Source organism: Asterias rubens, chromosome 12, assembly GCF_902459465.1.
Source record: "Asterias rubens chromosome 12, eAstRub1.3, whole genome shotgun sequence".
Classification (NCBI taxonomy): Eukaryota; Metazoa; Echinodermata; class Asteroidea; order Forcipulatida; family Asteriidae; genus Asterias; species Asterias rubens.
Window position 1 is genome coordinate 196,773 of NC_047073.1, and position 21,174 is coordinate 217,946.

Below are 21,174 nucleotides of genomic sequence, written 5' to 3' on the forward strand. Positions count from 1 at the left end.
ACATCATCAACATTCATGTTACATTTCATCCTATTGGATTTAAAAACTTAAACCATTGGGGAGAAAATTAATAAATAAAAACCTGAAGAATAGATGATGATAGTATGAAATTAGCATTAGTTGATTAAAGAATACTGCATAAATGTTGAGTAAATGCATTGATTTTCTCAGTGAAAAACGTGCTTGCAAGTGAAATTATAGTTACATCATCCCAGTATCAAAGCTGGGTGCAAAGATGCAGAAACAATTTGCCAAGACCTTCCTTTCAAAACCAACCCTGGAATTCTTTGCATAAGGCCCACAGCATTCTGCGCTTCATGGCGGTACTAAATTCCAAGGTACTGAAAAATGCAAGGTCAGCTTTTAAAGCCATTCCCCTGTAGTGTTAATAAAGCATCCTGCAGTCATTTAGTAATCAGTGCAATACAGATGTGCAGGATTATGTTCAGTGAGCCCCAAAAATAATCTTTTTCTAAATGTTTTCTTTACATTAAAGGGATAATTCCCTTTCCAAAACCCCACTATAAATGCTGTCTTTCTTCCCATTGAAACTATAGTGACCCCCAAATTGTAAAGTCAAAATTGGACACTATTTCCACTATGTAGTTACACAATGAACAGACAACAAATATACACCAACTTTCATCTGTCAACAAACACACATTGAAAAAGGTAAGCACTATGTCTTTACACAGGCTTGATGTTCGGTCCGAGGAAAACAGTAGGAACATGTTTATCAAGTACATGTACAAGGGCTGACTTACATGTAAACATGCAATAGGGTTTAATGGACTTTTTAATCACAATTTTGTCCTGATTTGTCCAAGTGCCCATTCCCCATAAATAAAATAAAAACCTTGAAAAAAAGACTGAAGTAGGAAGAATGTTATACCTGTTTATACACAGAGCTGGTCACACATTTACCAACTGTGATATATCGCCACCGAATAAAAGTAATTAAAAAGTGTTTGTTACAAATGATCAAATTATTTTGTGCTTTTGAAGGCGATAGAAGTTTGATTTTTCCAATAATGGTATTTTCCAATAAGTATCTGTGAGCTTCAAGTCTGCGTTCAATTAACACACAACTCAAATAATACCTTAAAGACAAGACACTTTTGGTAATTGTCAAAGACCATTCTTAACAAATCTGTGAAAAGTTGAGCTCAATTGGTCATCAAAGTTGCAAGATAATAATGAAAGAAAAAACACCCTTGTCATACGGAGTTGTGTGCTTCCAGATGCTTGATCTCGAGACCTCAATTTAGTTCTGAGGTCTCGAAATCAAATTCGTGGAAAATTACTTCTTTCTCAAAAACTATGTTACTTCAGAGGGAGCCGTTTCTCACAATGTTTCATACTACCAACAGCTCTCCATTGCTTGTTACAAAGATAAGTGTTTATGCTAAATATTATTTTGAGTAATTACCAATAGTGTCCACTGCCTTTAAGGAAACTTGTCACACTATCTTGGCATTGATTAAGATTTAGTTAACATGAACAGAAGTGCAAGTGTGAAACAATTATCTTCAAACAAGGCTGTGCCGATACTTAAAGTATACTGACTTCAAATACCTTAATACTTAGACACACAGCATGGGAAGTTGCATTTATGTTGCCCCTCTTCCTATAACCATTGCATTACAAGAATTGGCAAATTTACTACAAAATGGAAGCTTGTGTATAACAACACCTATTATTAAATTAACTGTGTAGTTTCAATTGACACAAAAACATACAGGTAATATACAAATGTACACCAACATTCATAAAACATTACTGATCAAGTTCAAATCACTACGTGTAGAAATATATAATAAAGTGTTAGCACCATTTGTAAAATATATATAAATGCATATAGCTCAGTCTCTATATCAATTACAATGATAATCCAGGAATTATACTCGCAAGATATCAAGTCTACTCAATTTACACTTATGATAAACATTGTGAATACAATGGGTGCATTTAATTAGCTTCCCTGGGTCGACCCCGTTGTGCTCACTAGGGTGAGCTCCTGACAAGAGCTAATCCAACGATCACTCACCCTCACTCACCCTCTCATGGTGATGTCATAAACATTGTGATTACAATGGGTGCATTTAATTAGCTTCCCTGGGTCGACCCCGTTGTGCTCACTAGGGTGAGCTCCTGACAAGAGCTAATCCAACGATCACTCACCCTCACTCACCCTCTCATGGTGATGTCATAAACATTGTGATTACAATGGGTGCATTTAATTAGCTTCCCTGGGTCGACCCCGTTGTGCTCACTAGGGTGAGCTCCTGACAAGAGCTAATCCAACGATCACTCACCCTCACTCACCCTCTCATGGTGATGTCATAAACATTGTGATTACAATGGGTGCATTTAATTAGCTTCCCTGGGTCGACCCCGTTGTGCTCACTAGGGTGAGCTCCTGACAAGAGCTAATCCAACGATCACTCACCCTCACTCACCCTCTCATGGTGATGTCATGCACCTGGCAATTACTGTGCAATTACTGTACAAAACCACTTGGAAATTGAAAGATCAGTCAACTCACCACAGGATAACAAATTGCAGGCTGGCATTATTTAAAACCACAGTGGGTGATATTAAATGGTGGGAGGGTTGTGTACTGTGTAGATGCATTCACCAAATGATACTATAATGCATGCTGGCATAGTCTTCTATCATTCAATCAAAGTGTGTGATATTGAATATTCTGTGGTGTATGCATTCACCAAATGATACTATAATGCATGCTGGCATAGTCTTCTATCATTCAATCAAAGTGTGTGATATTGAATATTCTGTGGTGTATCCCTATGATATTGCATGCTGGCATAGTCTTCTATCATTCAATCAAAGTGTGTGATATTGGATATTCTGTGGTGTATGCATTCACCACATGATATGATATTGCATGCTGGCATAGTCTTCTATCATTCAATCAAAGTGTGTGATATTGAATATTCTGTGGTGTATCCCTATGATATTGCATGCTGGCATAGTCTTCTATCATTCAATCAAAGTGTGTGATATTGGATATTCTGTGGTGTATGCATTCACCACATGATATGATATTGCATGCTGGCATAGTCTTCTATCATTCAATCAAAGTGTGTGATATTGAATATTCTGTGGTGTATCCCTATGATATTGCATGCTGGCATAGTCTTCTATCATTCAATCAAAGTGTGTGATATTGAATATTCTGTGGTGTATGCATTCACCACATGATATGATATTGCATGCATGGCTTACTTCTGTCCAACTCATTTGTTTATTTAAATCATGAATGTCTCAGGCCTGGAATTTGTATCTTTGAAAGGGCAAGGCCATTTTCATTTTGTAAGGGGCACTTCCATTAGGAAATCTTTAAGTCTATGGGAAACTTCTGATGGGGCACAAAAGCCAAGACAAGGGCAATAGAACCTTTTCAAATCCACATATTCAAGACACACACAAAAAAATTGTTTATATCTTCAATTATTTGCCAGATGCTTTAAATGTTTCATAAATGCACACTTAGATCTTACTTCTCACTACTGTTCAGATTCTAGGCCATGATTTTATTTAATGCAAAGGGCAATACTTTTTTGAAAATTTAAATACAAGTTTGGTCCAAATTGATACCATTAGAGAAGGGGGGCTTTGAATGTTTAGCCAGGCCCCCTCCATCATGAAACACTACATCCTTGCTCCTCCCCATCCTTGCCTTTCTCATCTTCAAAGACGTCTTCCTCGGAGAGTTCATGCTCAGAGATGACTCCACTACCATGTGACCCCAATCTCTTGATCTCCTGATGGCCCACAGATTGATCTGAAGTCGACGACGTCCTAGAGTGGGGAGTCTGTGGAGGAGTAATGGCAGTCTCTACCACCTCGGCAAGGACTTGGGCCTGAGGTCTAATGGCAACAAATAGCGGCTTATAACCAGGGCTGTAGGATGAATAAAACCAATCAGAGTTCAGGTAGATTTAAAACCTCTCTACCTACAGTTTTATCATGTAACAACAGACATAGGCCAAGTTCAAGCAAGGACCAGTGGTTTACAAGTAGCTGTTTAATGATGTACAAAGTGCATGCAGAAGTACAAAGTGCACAGAAGTTGTAGCGCAACTGACTGTAGTCATGTCATGTTGCAACCGGTAACTTAACACAAAACACAATGTCTATAGATTGACATTAAACTTACACGGTTTAAAGATAAGGATGGTAGAAAGCTTCCTTTAAAGTATTACTTGCCGAAGTGCTGTAATTTTTGAGAAATGAGTAAAGCAATGGCCTGAAAAATACATTTTCAGGCTAAAATAACTTTCGTCTCCCGAGCCAAAAATTACTTTCGTGTATTGGTTCACTCATTTCTCAAAAACTACAGCACCTCAGTAAGTATTTTTTTAAGGGAAGCCTTCTTATATCATTATCTTCAAACTGTGTGAGTTTAATGTCAATCTGTGAACATTGTGTTTTGTGTTACAAAAAGTAGCCAGACCCTTTAAGAATAACTTACCATTCTGAGTCTGCCCACATCTCCAGGAATGATAATCCTTCTCTCATACGAGCTACTACCTCCAGAGCCACATCAGATGATGACGCCACATTCACTACTTTAGAGATGAGTGTCAGATCTCGCAGTAAGATAGCAATGAGTAACGTCCACTCTAAACATAATGCAGCTAAGAAGATGTCATACAAATACCTTCAAAGAAACAAGCATCATATCATCATTATATATTGGGTTTGTGGTAACACCATGTGTGTATCTACTTGCCTGGTAGAGTTTGTTCTTAAAGAACTGTCTTGCTATATTCTGCTACCGCGGAGTAGATTTATCAGATGTTCCGGAGATTTCTCAGTTCTGAAAAAAACAGTCCTGCTTTTTAACTACTACCCGGGCGGAAGGTATAGAAAATAGGCTGGGACTACTACTTTAGTTTATAAGATCGTAATTAACTGCACTGCCGCGGAGGCAGTTCTTGAATTGGTCTCAACATTTCGATTAGCTTGCTCAAGTCATCGTCAGTATCATTTTGATTCTAAGCTTCAGGTGTAGGGGAGTCAATTATCACAGTCCTTGGGGCGTATCAAAGCAAGGTATCTGGAGCTACGTATTGAAGTATGAGACGTATTCCTTTATAGCATCATGTAATGGTTTCAACTGGAGCTACGTATTGAAGTATGAGACGTATTCCTTTATAGCATCATGTAATGGTTTGAACTGGAGCTATGTATTGAAGTATGAGACGTATTCCTTTATAGCATTATGTAATGGTTTCAATGTGCTGTGGTGCAATATGCTGCCGATTAAACCAGGAGCGCTGGGGCCACACTTCTCTTTATGATAAGTGCACTGGGTTCTGCTACGTGCCTTACACAACACACAGTGCAATATGCTGACGATTAAACCAGGAGCGCTGGGGCCACACTTCTCTTTAGGATAAGTGCACTGGGTTCTGCTTTGTGCCTTACACAACACACAGTGCAATATGCTGCCGATTAAACCAGGAGCGCCGGGGCCACACTTCTCTTTATGATAAGTGCACTGGGTTCTGCTTTGTGCCTTACACAACACACAGTGCAATATGCTGACGATTAAACCAGGAGCGCTGGGGCCACACTTCTCTTTAGGATAAGTGCACTGGGTTCTGCTTTGTGCCTTACACAACACACAGTGCAATATGCTGCCGATTAAACCAGGAGCGCCGGGGCCACACTTCTCTTTATGATAAGTGCACTGGGTTCTGCTACGTGCCTTACACAACACACAGTGCAATATGCTGACGATTAAACCAGGAGCGCTGGGGCCACACTTCTCTTTATGATAAGTGCACTGGGTTCTGCTACGTGCCTTACACAACACACGGGACCAACGACTTTTAGTACCATCCAAATGACCAAGCAACAAATGTTAAGTGACTTGCTTAAGGACACTAGTGTCATGACTGGGACTCGAACCCATACTCTGCTGATCAAAAACACCTGACCTTGAGTTCGGTGCTCTTATCCACTTGGCCAAGACATTCCAGAGAAGTCATTTACTATTTTCGACTCTTGGTACATACCTGAGTTCTTTGTCAGATTGTCGTGGGCCACTATGGCTCAATTGCAAATAAAACTGTTCCAACTCCTCCAGGTTAGCGTTACTGCTCCATATACTGTCTTCTAAGACGTTATCACCGTCTCCAAATAAAGAGCTTCCTTCAGATGGCTCTGTGGTACAAATGCTGTTATCGTCTGAGCCTACCAGCCAAAGAAACAATTATGATAATTTAAGCACAAAATCTTGGGTGGGATTGCAAAGGTCATGGGTTCAAATCCCCCCCGAGTGATGCCTGTGATTTTGTTTAACGGAGTTTGGGAATGTGGTAAATACACATCGGTGTAAGAGTAAAACTTTGGAATCAAGTTAGCATGACATAATACTTATATCAAAGTCTAATATAGCGCACGTGCTCTGGCGCATTCAGCAGCCACAGCAAGTAACACAGGGGTGAACCCCTTCTCTGTTCCTTGTGCACTGGTTTTTTGTAAGTGCATTACACAACACGGCTTAACGTCCCATTGGAGGATGAAGCAATGGTTAGGTGTCTTGCTTAAGGACACAAGTGGCCCGACTGGGGGATTGGAACCCACACTCTGCTGATCAGAAATACCAGAGTTTGAATTGGGTGCTCCTAACTGCTCGGCCTCGACACTTCCAAGAAGCATCCTTACCTCTAGCTGATGGGTATCTAAGAATAGCTTCCTCTGTTCTGACCTCACTGTGTGTACTATCAGATGCTAGGCTATTAGGCCTGATTAATACACGTAGATCTCGGTTCAATGGTAGAGGAGCAACAGGGAAAGTCACTCTCTCAGATTCACTGTCTCCTCCAGACATCTTAAGACCATTCATCTGAGCTTGGATTGATGAAGATGATGGAGGGGAAGACTTGACTAATAAACCTACAAGATTTAAAGAGAAAAATGACAAACTGATGAAGGATTCAAACCAACATCATCAATGCGTACAATTTAACAAGCTTTTGTATGTATATTATGATTGCGGTATTAACACCATTATGTATATCTACTTGGTGGGTAGGTTATGTTCTCTTGCCAACTTGTCTTTCTGTATATTTTACTAAGTAGGTTATGTTCTCTTGCCAACTTGTCTTTCTGTATATTTTACTAATGTTCTCTTGCCAACTTGTCTTTCTGTATATTTTACTAAGTAGTAAAATATACAGAAAGACAAGTTCGCAAGAGAACATAACCTACTCCGCAAATCTACTCCGCAATACTGCGGAGTAGATTTTTTAGAATTCGGGAGACTTCTCTACTAACTTCTTTTAACTCTACCTTGGTGGAAGATAGGAAATTGGCCAAACAAGTAAAATACCGAATACAGTGTACACTTGGTTAAAACAATAAACAACACTGCGAATAATAAAGCACCCAAATACGAGACAATGAAGAATAAACTAATGACAAAACAGATGTGAATTCATAGCTACCTCAAGTTTCTTAATTAAGAGAACACAAAGAACAATGTAAACTTATGGAAACTTCTGTTCCTAGCTGAATATAAAAGCAGGATTTTAAACTTTACATGGTTGGAGTATAATCAGGTGAGGTTAGTGGTAGCACTATGTGTAAATCTCTTTTGAGTAGTGTTGGTTCTGGAAAGAACCGGTGGTTAACGACTCAACGTTTCGATCAGTATGCTCTGATTGTCTTCAGAAGAATGAGTAAAAGCAGTGAGATTGAAGCTATGTACTTACTAGGTGATTTATTTGCATTGATCCCAATACTTGCAGCACCGGTAGTGAGTGTAGGTAAAGGCCACTGAAAGTCATGATGAAGCTTCTTTAAAGCTGCTTCAAAGTCATCCACTTTGGCAACACGATTCCTATTAAGGGTCAAAATAAAAAAAAAATTGTGTTTATTTGCATGAAAGAGAGGTTTGTAGGGTTTTAAACTTTGCATGGTGGATATATGTAGAAAGGTTTGGTGTAACACAGTGTAATGATGGTTTCTAATGGTGGATATATGTAGAAAGGTTTGGTGTAACACAGTGTAATGATGGTTTCTAATGGTGGATATACGTAGAAAGGTTTGGTGTAACACAGTGTAATGATGGTTTCTAATGGTGGATATACGTAGAAAGGTTTGGTGTAACACAGTGTAATGATGGTTTCTAATGGTGGATATACGTAGAAAGGTTTGGTGTAACACAGTGTAATGATGGTTTCTAATGGTGGATATATGTAGAAAGGTTTGGTGTAACACAGTGTAATGATGGTTTCTAATGGTGGATATATGTAGAAAGGTTTGGTGTAACACAGTGTAATGATGGTTTCTAATGGTGGATATACGTAGAAAGGTTTGGTGTAACACAGTGTAATGATGGTTTCTAATGGTGGATATATGTAGAAAGGTTTGGTGTAACACAGTGTAATGATGGTTTCTAATGGTGGATATACGTAGAAAGGTTTGGTGTAACACAGTGTAATGATGGTTTCTAATGGTGGATATATGTAGAAAGGTTTGGTGTAACACAGTGTAATGATGGTTTCTAATGGTGGATATATGTAGAAAGGTTTGGTGTAACACAGTGTAATGATGGTTTCTAATGGTGGATATATGTAGAAAGGTTTGGTGTAACACAGTGTAATGATGGTTTCTAATGGTGGATATACGTAGAAAGGTTTGGTGTAACACAGTGTAATGATGGTTTCTAATGGTGGATATATGTAGAAAGGTTTGGTGTAACACAGTGTAATGATGGTTTCTAATGGTGGATATACGTAGAAAGGTTTGGTGTAACACAGTGTAATGATGGTTTCTAATGGTGGATATACGTAGAAAGGTTTGGTGTAACACAGTGTAATGATGGTTTCTAATGGTGGATATATGTAGAAAGGTTTGGTGTAACACAGTGTAATGATGGTTTCTAATGGTGGATATATGTAGAAAGGTTTGGTGTAACACAGTGTAATGATGGTTTCTAATGGTGGATATACGTAGAAAGGTTTGGTGTAACACAGTGTAATGATGGTTTCTAATGGTGGATATACGTAGAAAGGTTTGGTGTAACACAGTGTAATGATGGTTTCTAATGGTGGATATACGTAGAAAGGTTTGGTGTAACACAGTGTAATGATGGTTTCTAATGGTGGATATATGTAGAAAGGTTTGGTGTAACACAGTGTAATGATGGTTTCTAATGGTGGATATATGTAGAAAGGTTTGGTGTAACACAGTGTAATGATGGTTTCTAATGGTGGATATACGTAGAAAGGTTTGGTGTAACACAGTGTAATGATGGTTTCTAATGGTGGATATATGTAGAAAGGTTTGGTGTAACACAGTGTAATGATGGTTTCTAATGGTGGATATATGTAGAAAGGTTTGGTGTAACACAGTGTAATGATGGTTTCTAATGGTGGATATATGTAGAAAGGTTTGGTGTAACACAGTGTAATGATGGTTTCTAATGGTGGATATACGTAGAAAGGTTTGGTGTAACACAGTGTAATGATGGTTTCTAATGGTGGATATACGTAGAAAGGTTTGGTGTAACACAGTGTAATGATGGTTTCTAATGGTGGATATATGTAGAAAGGTTTGGTGTAACACAGTGTAATGATGGTTTCTAATGGTGGATATATGTAGAAAGGTTTGGTGTAACACAGTGTAATGATGGTTTCTAATGGTGGATATATGTAGAAAGGTTTGGTGTAACACAGTGTAATGATGGTTTCTAATGGTGGATATACGTAGAAAGGTTTGGTGTAACACAGTGTAATGATGGTTTCTAATGGTGGATATATGTAGAAAGGTTTGGTGTAACACAGTGTAATGATGGTTTCTAATGGTGGATATACGTAGAAAGGTTTGGTGTAACACAGTGTAATGATGGTTTCTAATGGTGGATATACGTAGAAAGGTTTGGTGTAACACAGTGTAATGATGGTTTCTAATGGTGGATATATGTAGAAAGGTTTGGTGTAACACAGTGTAATGATGGTTTCTAATGGTGGATATACGTAGAAAGGTTTGGTGTAACACAGTGTAATGATGGTTTCTAATGGTGGATATACGTAGAAAGGTTTGGTGTAACACAGTGTAATGATGGTTTCTAATGGTGGATATACGTAGAAAGGTTTGGTGTAACACAGTGTAATGATGGTTTCTAATGGTGGATATATGTAGAAAGGTTTGGTGTAACACAGTGTAATGATGGTTTCTAATGGTGGATATATGTAGAAAGGTTTGGTGTAACACAGTGTAATGATGGTTTCTAATGGTGGATATACGTAGAAAGGTTTGGTGTAACACAGTGTAATGATGGTTTCTAATGGTGGATATATGTAGAAAGGTTTGGTGTAACACAGTGTAATGATGGTTTCTAATGGTGGATATACGTAGAAAGGTTTGGTGTAACACAGTGTAATGATGGTTTCTAATGGTGGATATACGTAGAAAGGTTTGGTGTAACACAGTGTAATGATGGTTTCTAATGGTGGATATATGTAGAAAGGTTTGGTGTAACACAGTGTAATGATGGTTTCTAATGGTGGATATACGTAGAAAGGTTTGGTGTAACACAGTGTAATGATGGTTTCTAATGGTGGATATACATAGAAAGGTTTGGTGTAACACAGTGTAATGATGGTTTCTAAACTCTGAAAGAAACTGGTGGTTAATGCCTCCTAATGAAATCTTCTGACTGTAGAACCTTTATCTAAGGTCGCGTTTTAACTGGCGGCCAGTGCCTTTAAACCAAGTTTATTATTTTATTTATTGACTACCCACCTTTCTTTGGTAAGCCAGGGCTGTAATTTAAAGTCTAAGTCCGCAGCGTAGAGCCCAAGATCTCTTAATCTCATGGATGCAAGAAGCTTCCGAGCATGACGATTGAGAATAGAATCTACAAAGTACTCTTCGGCCGTTGTTATCTGCTCAATTGTCTTGGATAAAGAGCTGGAACGGCTACAGAGAAAAGAACAAAACATAAGTCTAATCTCTGATAAATATTCTTTAAAAAAACTCTGAGGGTGTCGTGGCCGAGCGGATAAGAGCATCAGACTCAAGTTCTGGTAATTAAGTCATCGGAGTGTGGGTTCGAATCCCAGTCGTGACACTTGTGTCCTTGACCAAGACACTGAGCCATTGCTTCTCTCCACCCAGGAGTAAGATGGGTATCTGTGAGGGCAGAGATGGTTCATGTGAATGATTAGCTTGGAGCGCAGTAACTTACAGCACCGGCTGTATACTCCCCAAGCAGCTGAGATGATTTAAGGAATAATCTAAGACCCAGTGACCAGGGGTAATAATGTCAAAAGCGCTTTGATACACCCTTTGGGCTGTGATAAAGCGTTATATAAAAATCAATTATTATTATTAAAGAAATAGTAGTTGTGGTTTTTAGTCTTACACCGATGTGTGTTAGCACTGTATACTTAGTACTTTCCCCTTACACCGATGTGTTTTAGCACTGTATACTTAGTACTTTCCCCTTACACCGATGTGTGTTAGCACTGTATACTCAGTACTTTCCCCTTACACCGATGTGTGGTAGCACTGTATACTCAGTACTTTCCCCTTACACCGATGTGTGGTAGCACTGTATACTTAGTACTTTCCCCTTACACCGATGTGTGGTAGCACTGTATACTTAGTACTTTCCCCTTACACCGATGTGTTTTAGCACTGTATACTTAGTACTTTCCCCTTACACCGATGTGTGTTAGCACTGTATACTTAGTACTTTCCCCTTACACCGATGTGTGTTAGCACTGTATACTCAGTACTTTCCCCTTACACCGATGTGTGGTAGCACTGTATACTTAGTACTTTCCCCTTACACCGATGTGTTTTAGCACTGTATACTTAGTACTTTCCCCTAACACCGATGTGTGTTAGCACTGTATACTCAGTACTTTCCCCTTACACTGATGTGTGTTAGCACTGTATACTCAGTACTTTCCCCTTACACTGATGTGTGTTAGCACTGTATACTCAGTACTTTCCCCTTACACTGATGTGTGGTAGCACTGTATACTTAGTACTTTCCCCTTACACCGATGTGTTTTAGCACTGTATACTTAGTACTTTCCCCTTACACTGATGTGTGTTAGCACTGTATACTTAGTACTTTCCCCTTACACTGATGTGTGTTAGCACTGTATACTTAGTACTTTCCCCTTACACCGATGTGTTTTAGCACTGTATATTTAGTACTTTCCCCTTACACCGATGTGTGTTAGCACTGTACACTCAGTACTTTCCCCTTACACTGATGTGTGTTAGCACTGTATACTCAGTACTTTCCCCTTACACTGATGTGTGTTAGCACTGTATACTCAGTACTTTCCCCTTACACTGATGTGTGGTAGCACTGTATACTTAGTACTTTCCCCTTACACCGATGTGTTTTAGCACTGTATACTTAGTACTTTCCCCTTACACTGATGTGTGGTAGCACTGTATACTTAGTACTTTCCCCTTACACCGATGAGTTTTAGCACTGTATACTTAATACTTTCCCCTTACACCGATGTGTGTTAGCACTGTACACTCGGTACTTTCCCCTTACACCGATGTGTGTTAGCACTGTATACTCAGTACTTTCCCCTTACACTGATGTGTGTTAGCACTGTATACTCAGTACTTTCCCCCCCCCCCCCCCGAGTCCTTTGAAAAAAATATCACGACATATTACTCGGGTGGGATTCAAACCCACGACCTTTGCAATTCTAGTTGATACATACCTCTTCTCTGGCCCCACTTCCTGTTTATCGTTGACCACAGAGGGCGCCCTTCCACCTTTACTCGAATGTCTCCCTCTCTTGTGATTGGTCTGCCCCTCCTTGGCAGGTAGAGGGGCGGGGCTACCAAGGGGGAACGCCATGGAATTATTCAGACTCGGAGGAGGAGTTCTAGAGACTTCAAAGTCACTTGCACTGATTGAACGTAGGAATCGCAGCAGATCTCGGCAAAGTTTCCATTCGTAATGTTCAAGAGCTGCATCTAAGAGATGAGTTGCGTGCTGAAAAATAATTTTTGTTAATTAGATAAGGTTAGATTAGATTTATTTTTTCATCTTAGATTATATTAGATTAGATAGGATCAGATTTATTAATTCATCATTTAAACGTAAAAAATAACCAAACAAACACACAAACAGCCACAAAAATACAGATAATATAAAAAACAATCATAAAAATACAATCAAGAGTAGGTTATTAAAACAGCCAACATTCAAATCAAATCGTAAATAAAACAGGCAACACAATCAAGGATCAAGAAAATCAAGTCAAAAATTATTCCTAGAACAAAATGTATGATATATACAAAGATATGTTCATGTTTCTTCTTGAGTTAATTATGAACCTTAAAATGATCTTCACTGGTACTCACATGTCTACTGACTTTAGGGGGTTCAAGGTTCTGTAGGATGAGCAGATATGAAGCAGCAGTCTGCAGGGCACCAGTTTTTATACATTGCTGAAAAATAAACAGACAAATTTCAGGTGAATTTTAACCTTAAAGTAAAAATGGGTTCCCTTTTTGTGTGGTGCCATCGTTGAGTGGTTTAGAGCAACAAATCCACATTCTGGTGGTTAGTCATCGGAGTGATTTGTCACTATATGATTCTGTTTTGTATGAGAAATTGAGAGTGAAGACACTAGACGCCATGCACTGATATTTCTCTTGTATACCATCATTCAGAAACAGCTGGGGCCTTCTTGAAGAGGGTTGGAGGGGGGGGGAGGGGAGTTGCTGACGTGTCTTACCTCAAACAGTTCCTCAGGGCTTCCTATGGTTCTGAAGAGGTACGGCCATAGAGCAATCTCTGTCTTCCTTGCACAATGAACTATTGTCTGTAAGAACTGGGGGAATTCCTCTATAAAGGCCACCACTCGAGGGAGTAAGGCATCTGAGAAGAAAACACAACACAACAGAATAAACCTGGATTTTATTCTTTCTGACATCACAATAAAAACATTGGACAAACAGAATCTAGATGAGAGAAACATTAACAGGCTGCTTCTTGCCTGTACTTTAATACATTGGACAAACAGAATCTAGATGAGAGAAACATTAACAGGCTGCTTCTTGCCTGTACTTTAATGTTTTCTCTTCCAACAAGTATATCCAAATTAATTTCATCCAACTGTCTTGAACGCCTTTGATTTTAGTGCTATATAAATGCCCTTTGATTGATTGATTTATTTCATGTAACTAAACTCACCTGTACTACATGAGGGAAGTTTAAGTCTCTACTAACCATTACTAACCTGGTTTATATTAGTTATCACTCATTAATCCCTTACTAACCTGGTATAGGTTCTGATGCTGTAGCTTCTTCTTCTAGCACACTATGCAGCATTAATTCCAATACATGAGGGAAGTAGGGTAGAGATATACAACTTCTTGCAATCTGTAATGCGTGAATTCCAAGACTGCAATACAAGAATAGTTAATTTCAATTAACCATAAAAGCTCAATCAATAAACAGAAGGATAAATCTACCATGATGCAAATAATTATTTGTAATTTTAAATGGACTCATTCCTCAAAGATTTCTTTACAAAGTACAGTGTTGATGTTTTTCAAAACAAACAAAATAAATAACACTCAAAAGTTCAGTAAAGCATATATTTAGCAAGCACTCTCTCCTGCGCTTTTCAATATAAAAGAATGGGAGAAATTGATCATTCCGTAGAGTTATGTCTATTTTAATAGAGGTAGTCATTTTGCATACTGTCCACGGAATACATGTACTTGATAAGGATGAATGACTTTGTTATAACCTTTGCTACTTACTCAGATGTTTAGATTCAATCAAGCATTAACATTCCATAGACAGCTACAATCATGAGTGCTTTCAATAAAACAGGCATAACTTCTCTAAGAATTATCAATGTTTCCTTCTTTTTTTTCTCCAGAAAAGCAGGAAAGAATGCGTTTTTATAGGTGCATCACAGGGGTTTTGAGTGTCAGTCGCTGTTTTGTGTTTAAATCATAAATCTCGGTCATGTTCTTGTTGACTCACCCTGTTTAGTATATTTAGTATTTTTTGACTTGGTATTGAGACAAGAAACAAAGACTGATTACAAACAGTGGATCAGCTAACTTACTTTCTTCTGAGTAACTGCCTGAGTATATGATGCAGATAAATCTGGGTCTGAAATCAAACAGTTGGATAATACAGTCTTAAAGTACTTACTTTAATACAACCTTGTTTGTGTAACAGTTAACTAATAGAGTTTTATACAATCAATAACAAGAAAACTGCGCCAAAATATGGTACTTTAATATGTTTCAGTTTTAGATGTAGGAGGAAAACCCCAGAGAATTATTCCAGGGGAAAACCCACACAGTCAGACAGGGACTGAAAACCCTGAATATTCAAATGTGAATGAATTCTCCTCTTGGAGATTGCCTGGAACTGGTTGAATGTAAGTTGCCTCATGTGGCAATGTGAATGAATTCTCCTCTTGGAGATTGCCTGGAACTGGTTGAATGTAAATTGCCTCATGTGGCAATGTGAATGAATTCGCCTCTTGGAGACTGCCTGGAACTGGTTGAATGTAAGTTGCCTCATGTGGCAATGTGAATGAATTCTCCTCTTGGAGATTGCCTGGAACTGGTGGAATGTAAATTGCCCCATGTGGCATAACCCTTGAGACAGTAATGCAATAGGGTTTGGGGATGACTTACAGTTCGTTCTAATGTTGAGAATGGAAGGATAGTTGGCTTATTATCAGCAGCACTTGGTGTCTGAGGTTCATAACTCAAGGTGTCTGTGGCTGCTCCAAGAACAACAGCATCTTCAAATAATACGGCTACAAGTATACAAAGATATATCTAAGGTCAATAACATTTCTGGTTATTTTATTCACTGCACTGGCAGCCAAGCAGGTCGGACAGTACATTAAGTGAGGGATATTTATGGAAATAGGAGAGAGACTTACCAAGTGGATATATTCTAAGCTGGAAAGGAAGCATAATTCTCTTGGATAAGAAGCTGTGATGATGCTTAGAGTTCTTCTGTGGAAATAGTGGAAGCCACACCTGAAATAGACATCAAGCCAAATAATAATAATAATAATAATAATAATAATAATAATAATAATAATAATAATAATAATAATAATAATAGTACCACTGGTCACTGGGCCTTTAATCATTCCTTAAACCATCTCAGCTCCCTGGGGAGTATACAAGATCAGTTGAATGGCTTCTGACTGACGTCCTGAACAAAGATGTTGACAAATAGGGAGATGTCAACATAGGGTTAGATAGCTCAGTTGGTAAAGCGCCATCATTATAATCCGGTCGTTAAAATCCCGCTCAAGTCAATTTTGCTTTGTTCAGCCCCAAATCATTTAAAAAGTACCCAGTCAGTTTCCCTTGTGGTTTATTATTTGATCAATATAGACCAGGATGCATTGTGGCAGTGTTCATGAGTTTCACAATTGGAGAACACAATAACAAAGTTGATCACAAGAATTATCAGAAAAACTACCAATTTAGGATTCGAACTGACTCTAGCTACTGGGCAATCTGGGTGGTTTAGTTGGTAAGACATCTGCTCTAGATTGGCAAAGGTCCCAAGTATATACCCTACCCGAAATAATATGCCTGTGATTTTTTTGATTTTTTTGTTCTTTTTTTTTCACAGAACTTGTGTAAAAGTACTGTGTATACAGTGCTTACACACACCGGTATATGGGTAAAAAACAAATAATTTTCTTTATTCATTAACATAAAAACTACCAATAATGTTTCCAATGGCGTAGGGTTTTACCTTCATGCCTGCTGCTCCGCATCCCAACCATAATGCTTCCATGAGGTGAGGCTTATCTCTATTACTACGTGATGTTGTCCACATGTTCTCAACAGAAGATGCAAGCACAACAGGAGCAATGAATGGCATCTTAGGAAAGACAGAACAGGATTGATATCAATTTATCATCAAATAATCAACAGCTAGTCAAGAATGGGACCTTTCTGTTCTGAACATTCACATACTTTGTTTGATACAAACTGTACACAAATTTACATAAAAGAAGTTAACCTTGGAGCCCCTCTTTAAAGGAACACGTTGCCTTGGATCAGTCGAGTTGGTCTTTGAAAAGCATTTGTAACCTTTTGTTATCAAATGCATATGGTAGAAAGATGTTTTAGAAGTAAAATACAATGATCCACACAAACATGCCTCGAAAATGATCAGTTTGCCTTTTACCTCGTCGACTAACACGGTTGGCCATTTATGGGATTCAAACTTAAATACCGTGTTAGTTCGCACAGTAAAAGGAAAACCAGACAATTTCGCGGCAAACTTGTGTGGATCATTGTATTCTACTTTAACATCTTTCTACCCATATGCATTTTATAACAAACGATTACAAACGCTTGTTATAGACCAACTCGTACGATCCAAGACAACGTGTTCCTTTGAGGTGCTCATTCACTCCTATGAACGTTTGATGAGGGTTTTCAACATTCCTTATTTGGCTGATTAAAAGCCTCACTGTGTCTCTTATTGTAACACATTGTCGTACCCATGCACAATAAATTGTCCAAGAAGGACCTTGTCAGAGTAAGAAGAATTAAATATCAGCCAAGATAGAAACCAAAGAGCCTCACCTCATTATGTTTCCGTTTATCCAGAGGTGCGTTGGTCACTGATGGAGGTTTCAGTCGATCTCGTTGTAGCATCAGTAATCTACCAGCTACATTAGTTATGAGGCTCTCTGCCTCTTTGGTATGGTTGGCTATTTCTGGGGAAACTGGCAAGATTGAAAACTTTCACGTTAATGAAAACAAGTTTGTCGGTTCCATAGTTGAGGTAATTGTTAGATTCATAATGAATTTCTGGGATGTCGTGGCGGTGCAGATAAGAGCACCAAACTCAAGCTCTGGTGTTTCAGTTCAGCAGAGTGTGGGTTTGGGAGTCCTGACACTTGTGTCCCTGAGCAAGACACTTAACTATAATTGCTTCTCTCCACCCAGGGGTAAATGGGTACCTGTTAGAACAGAGATGGTACTTGTGATTGAAGTCGAGTAGCGCATATTTGTAGCACAGTCTGTATACTCCCCAGGGAGCTGAGATGGTTTAAGGAATGAATTAAATGGCCCAGTGACCAGGGGTAATAATGTTGGAAGCTCTTTGAGACGCCCTTTGGGTATGTAAAGTGCTACATTTTTAGACGGATTCTGCCCTATATAACATCTTTTCACTTGAATTATTTTTATCATTGGGTGCGTTTCGATTAGCTTCCCTGGGTCGACCCCTGTCTGCCCCCGGTGCGTTCGAATAGCTTTGATGTCATTCCAGGGGCTCACCCGGGTTAGCCCCAAGTGCCCTTCTTGTGGAATGGGTCACTTGGGGCTGGTCCGAGGTGCATGACGTCACCATGAGAGGGCAAAGTGTGATCGTTCGATTAGCTATTGTCAGGGGCTCACCCGAATGAGCTAATTGAAGCTAATTGAACGCACACAATATTTAAACTGACCTGTTTCTGATCGGAGTGATGTAAGCGTCAATGAGACCAGTGAGGTAGGATGAGGCACAAAGTTGGCAAGAGATAAATCTTGTATTCTGCTGATGGTAGCAATGGGATCTGTAAAGGTTCAACATGTAATCAATATAATCCAATCTGTATGAATTCAAACCAAGATAGTCTGGGCTCAATTTTAAAGCACCACTTACCGTAGAATTCTGTACTTACACCCTGCAACATCCCACAGTACACAATTTACCAGTTGCAGTAAGCACATAATTCTATATGCAGCGCCATTAACAGGGCCTAATTTCATTCGTGTGCTTTCAGATCCATACTAAAAGGCTTCAGGCTTGAAGTCTTTTAATATTGAGTGAGAAATTACCTTCTTTCTCAAAAACTGCCGTTTCTCACAATTTGTTATATTATCAACAGGTCCCCATTGCTCATTACGAGGTAAATTTTTATGCTAACAATTGATTTGAGTAGTTACCAATAGGGTCCAGAGCCTTTAAGATGCACAAATTATAAGGCCATCTGAACGGGAATAAACTTTCAAGAAACTAATGGCACTTACTCGCTGAGTTGTCTCGTCTCTCAATGCTATACAATGAGATGTGATAATCAACACAGAAGACAACCAGTAGATCCTTAAAGACGTTGAGTACAAGCACTTGATAAGGCACCTTGGTTATACAGGCAAAACTGTTGTCTAGATTACTTATCCTTGGGTATAACCTCAGCTGTAAACAAACAAAATCATAAATACATCATTAATGGGTTTATAGAATTTAGAATCACATATTAATTTTGGTTTTACCCTTACACCGATGATGGGTGTATACAATAGAAAATCACTTATAGTCGGAGAGGAGGGGATTGGCAGCATCTTGAAGAGGCACAGGCTGAGGTGGTTTGGCCATGTGGAGAGAAAGGAGGATGCCAACTCGGTCAAGAGGTGTACCAACAGAATTGTGGGTGGGCCCACACCCGTTGGCCGTCTGTGCAAGACGTGGCAGAGCTCTGTGATGAATGACATGCAACTACCATGCAAGGGACCCTTCTGGACAGGGCCAAGTGGAGGAGAGTCATAGGGAGAAAGCAGGCCAACCCAGAACAGACTGGACAACGGCCTTACAACCGACAAGACATTAATTTTGGTTTTATCCTTATACCAATACCCAGTACTGTATACTCAGTGACTCTTACCTCATGTCTATTCTCATAGTGATTATAACATGACATGACAATGAAGTCTTTCCACCATGTAATGCCTCCACTCACTGACATATCCTTCTCCTGTGTGACGTTACCAAACAGCTTCCAACGCTTAGCAAAGATTGTACAATGAGCTAAGCCGTATCGTCCTGCTATAGCTACACAATGTCCAGAACGATCCACAGCGGCATACTGTAACAATACAACCAAATATTCAACGTCATTTCATGATCAATCTAAATAGAATGACTAGTGACACAGACATCGTTCATTCATAAATTCATCACCTTCTCCTTGGAATGTACTACCACATCAAATCAAAACTGCAAAAACTCACACTGGTTTTAAATCGCTTCTTAAAGACACTGGACTCTATTGGTAGTTGTCAAAGACCAGTCTTCTCATTTGGTGTATCTCACTCTATGCATCAAATAACAAACCTGTGAAAATTTGAACTCAAATGGTCGTTGAGGTTGAGAGAAAAATGATGAAAGAAAAAACACCCTTGTTGGACGAATTTGTGTGCTTTCAGATAGGAATAAAAGACTTCTAGCTAGAAGTCTTTTAATATTTTAGTGAGAAATGACCTCTTTCTCAAAAACTACTTTACTTCAGAGGGAGTCGTTTCCCACAATGTTACATACTATCAACATATTTCCAATGCATGTTACCAAGACAGTTTTTAAGTTAAAGTTTGTTTTGAGTAATTACCAAACGTGTACCTTCCCTTTAACAGTTATGTTTGTTTAATTGCCTGTATGCTCATTGAATTCATTTATTGTTGTGATGCGCTACATAAGTACTGTGTTGTTATTAGTATTAGTATTTTTTCCACCAATCAAATGACAACTATGTGCATCATCAGACGGGAATAAAGAATTATGAACTGAACTGAACTATCTGTGTGTGTTGTGTATAATTTCAAATGAGACAAACAGTTGCTTTTAAATGACTTGTATTGAAGAAGACTTACTCTGAGTGGCCAGTTGCTTGCCATGTAGTTGTACGGTAGAGACATAACCTGCCATTGCTTGTTACCAATCAGTACACTAGACACTATGGAGTCATCTGCAACTAACATCACAACATCAAATATATGAATAAGAATTATGCCAACCTACTGAACACTGTAGGGTGCTATGGTTGAAAAGGATATTTACAAACACTGGCAGGAAAAAACAGATGAAGGCTACAAAACATTTCACTGCTGTTTGGCAAGTTTTCAATTTATCGAGAATGCTTAATCGGAGTGAAATTGGACTCGACCATACCAGGGCTCAATTTCATGGCTCTGCTAACCGCCGAATTCTCGCTTACCAACACCATCCACCACTTGTACGGCAAGCGCCAAGTTTCTGGGCTAGCCAGTGTAAAAAGGCAAGTGACATTGGATAAGCACGCGCACAAGCAAAAATTCCCTGCTACCCCTTGAAATACGCTTGAAATAAGTGCAGAATTCACTGCC

General features: G+C 38.9%; 1 protein-coding gene across 2 annotated transcripts in view; it reads right to left on the reverse strand.

Annotated features, from left to right (window-relative positions):
- Nucleotides 1-2,509: 2,509 nt before the first annotated feature.
- Nucleotides 2,510-21,174, reverse strand: part of LOC117297587 (RAB6A-GEF complex partner protein 1-like) — a 33,635-nt gene continuing 14,970 nt past the window's right edge. Inside the window, exons 13-31 of one of the 2 annotated variants that reach the window (XM_033780695.1) lie at nucleotides 20,683-20,777; nucleotides 19,701-19,901; nucleotides 19,069-19,234; nucleotides 18,504-18,611; nucleotides 17,635-17,777; nucleotides 16,793-16,921; nucleotides 15,957-16,056; nucleotides 15,703-15,827; nucleotides 15,120-15,166; nucleotides 14,317-14,441; nucleotides 13,773-13,915; nucleotides 13,396-13,482; nucleotides 12,747-13,024; nucleotides 10,789-10,965; nucleotides 7,752-7,879; nucleotides 6,703-6,933; nucleotides 6,051-6,228; nucleotides 4,499-4,687; nucleotides 2,510-3,927 (exon numbers count right to left, since the gene is read on the reverse strand). In XM_033780695.1, coding sequence (XP_033636586.1) covers nucleotides 3,666-3,927; nucleotides 4,499-4,687; nucleotides 6,051-6,228; nucleotides 6,703-6,933; nucleotides 7,752-7,879; nucleotides 10,789-10,965; nucleotides 12,747-13,024; nucleotides 13,396-13,482; nucleotides 13,773-13,915; nucleotides 14,317-14,441; nucleotides 15,120-15,166; nucleotides 15,703-15,827; nucleotides 15,957-16,056; nucleotides 16,793-16,921; nucleotides 17,635-17,777; nucleotides 18,504-18,611; nucleotides 19,069-19,234; nucleotides 19,701-19,901; nucleotides 20,683-20,777 — 2,912 coding nt within the window. In that variant the 3' untranslated portion in view covers nucleotides 2,510-3,665. Of the gene's footprint in view, nucleotides 3,928-4,498; nucleotides 4,688-6,050; nucleotides 6,229-6,702; nucleotides 6,934-7,751; nucleotides 7,880-10,788; nucleotides 10,966-12,746; nucleotides 13,025-13,395; nucleotides 13,483-13,772; nucleotides 13,916-14,316; nucleotides 14,442-15,119; nucleotides 15,167-15,702; nucleotides 15,828-15,956; nucleotides 16,057-16,792; nucleotides 16,922-17,634; nucleotides 17,778-18,503; nucleotides 18,612-19,068; nucleotides 19,235-19,700; nucleotides 19,902-20,682; nucleotides 20,784-21,174 lie in introns of both variants that reach the window. The other variant, XM_033780693.1, reaches the window with a different exon arrangement.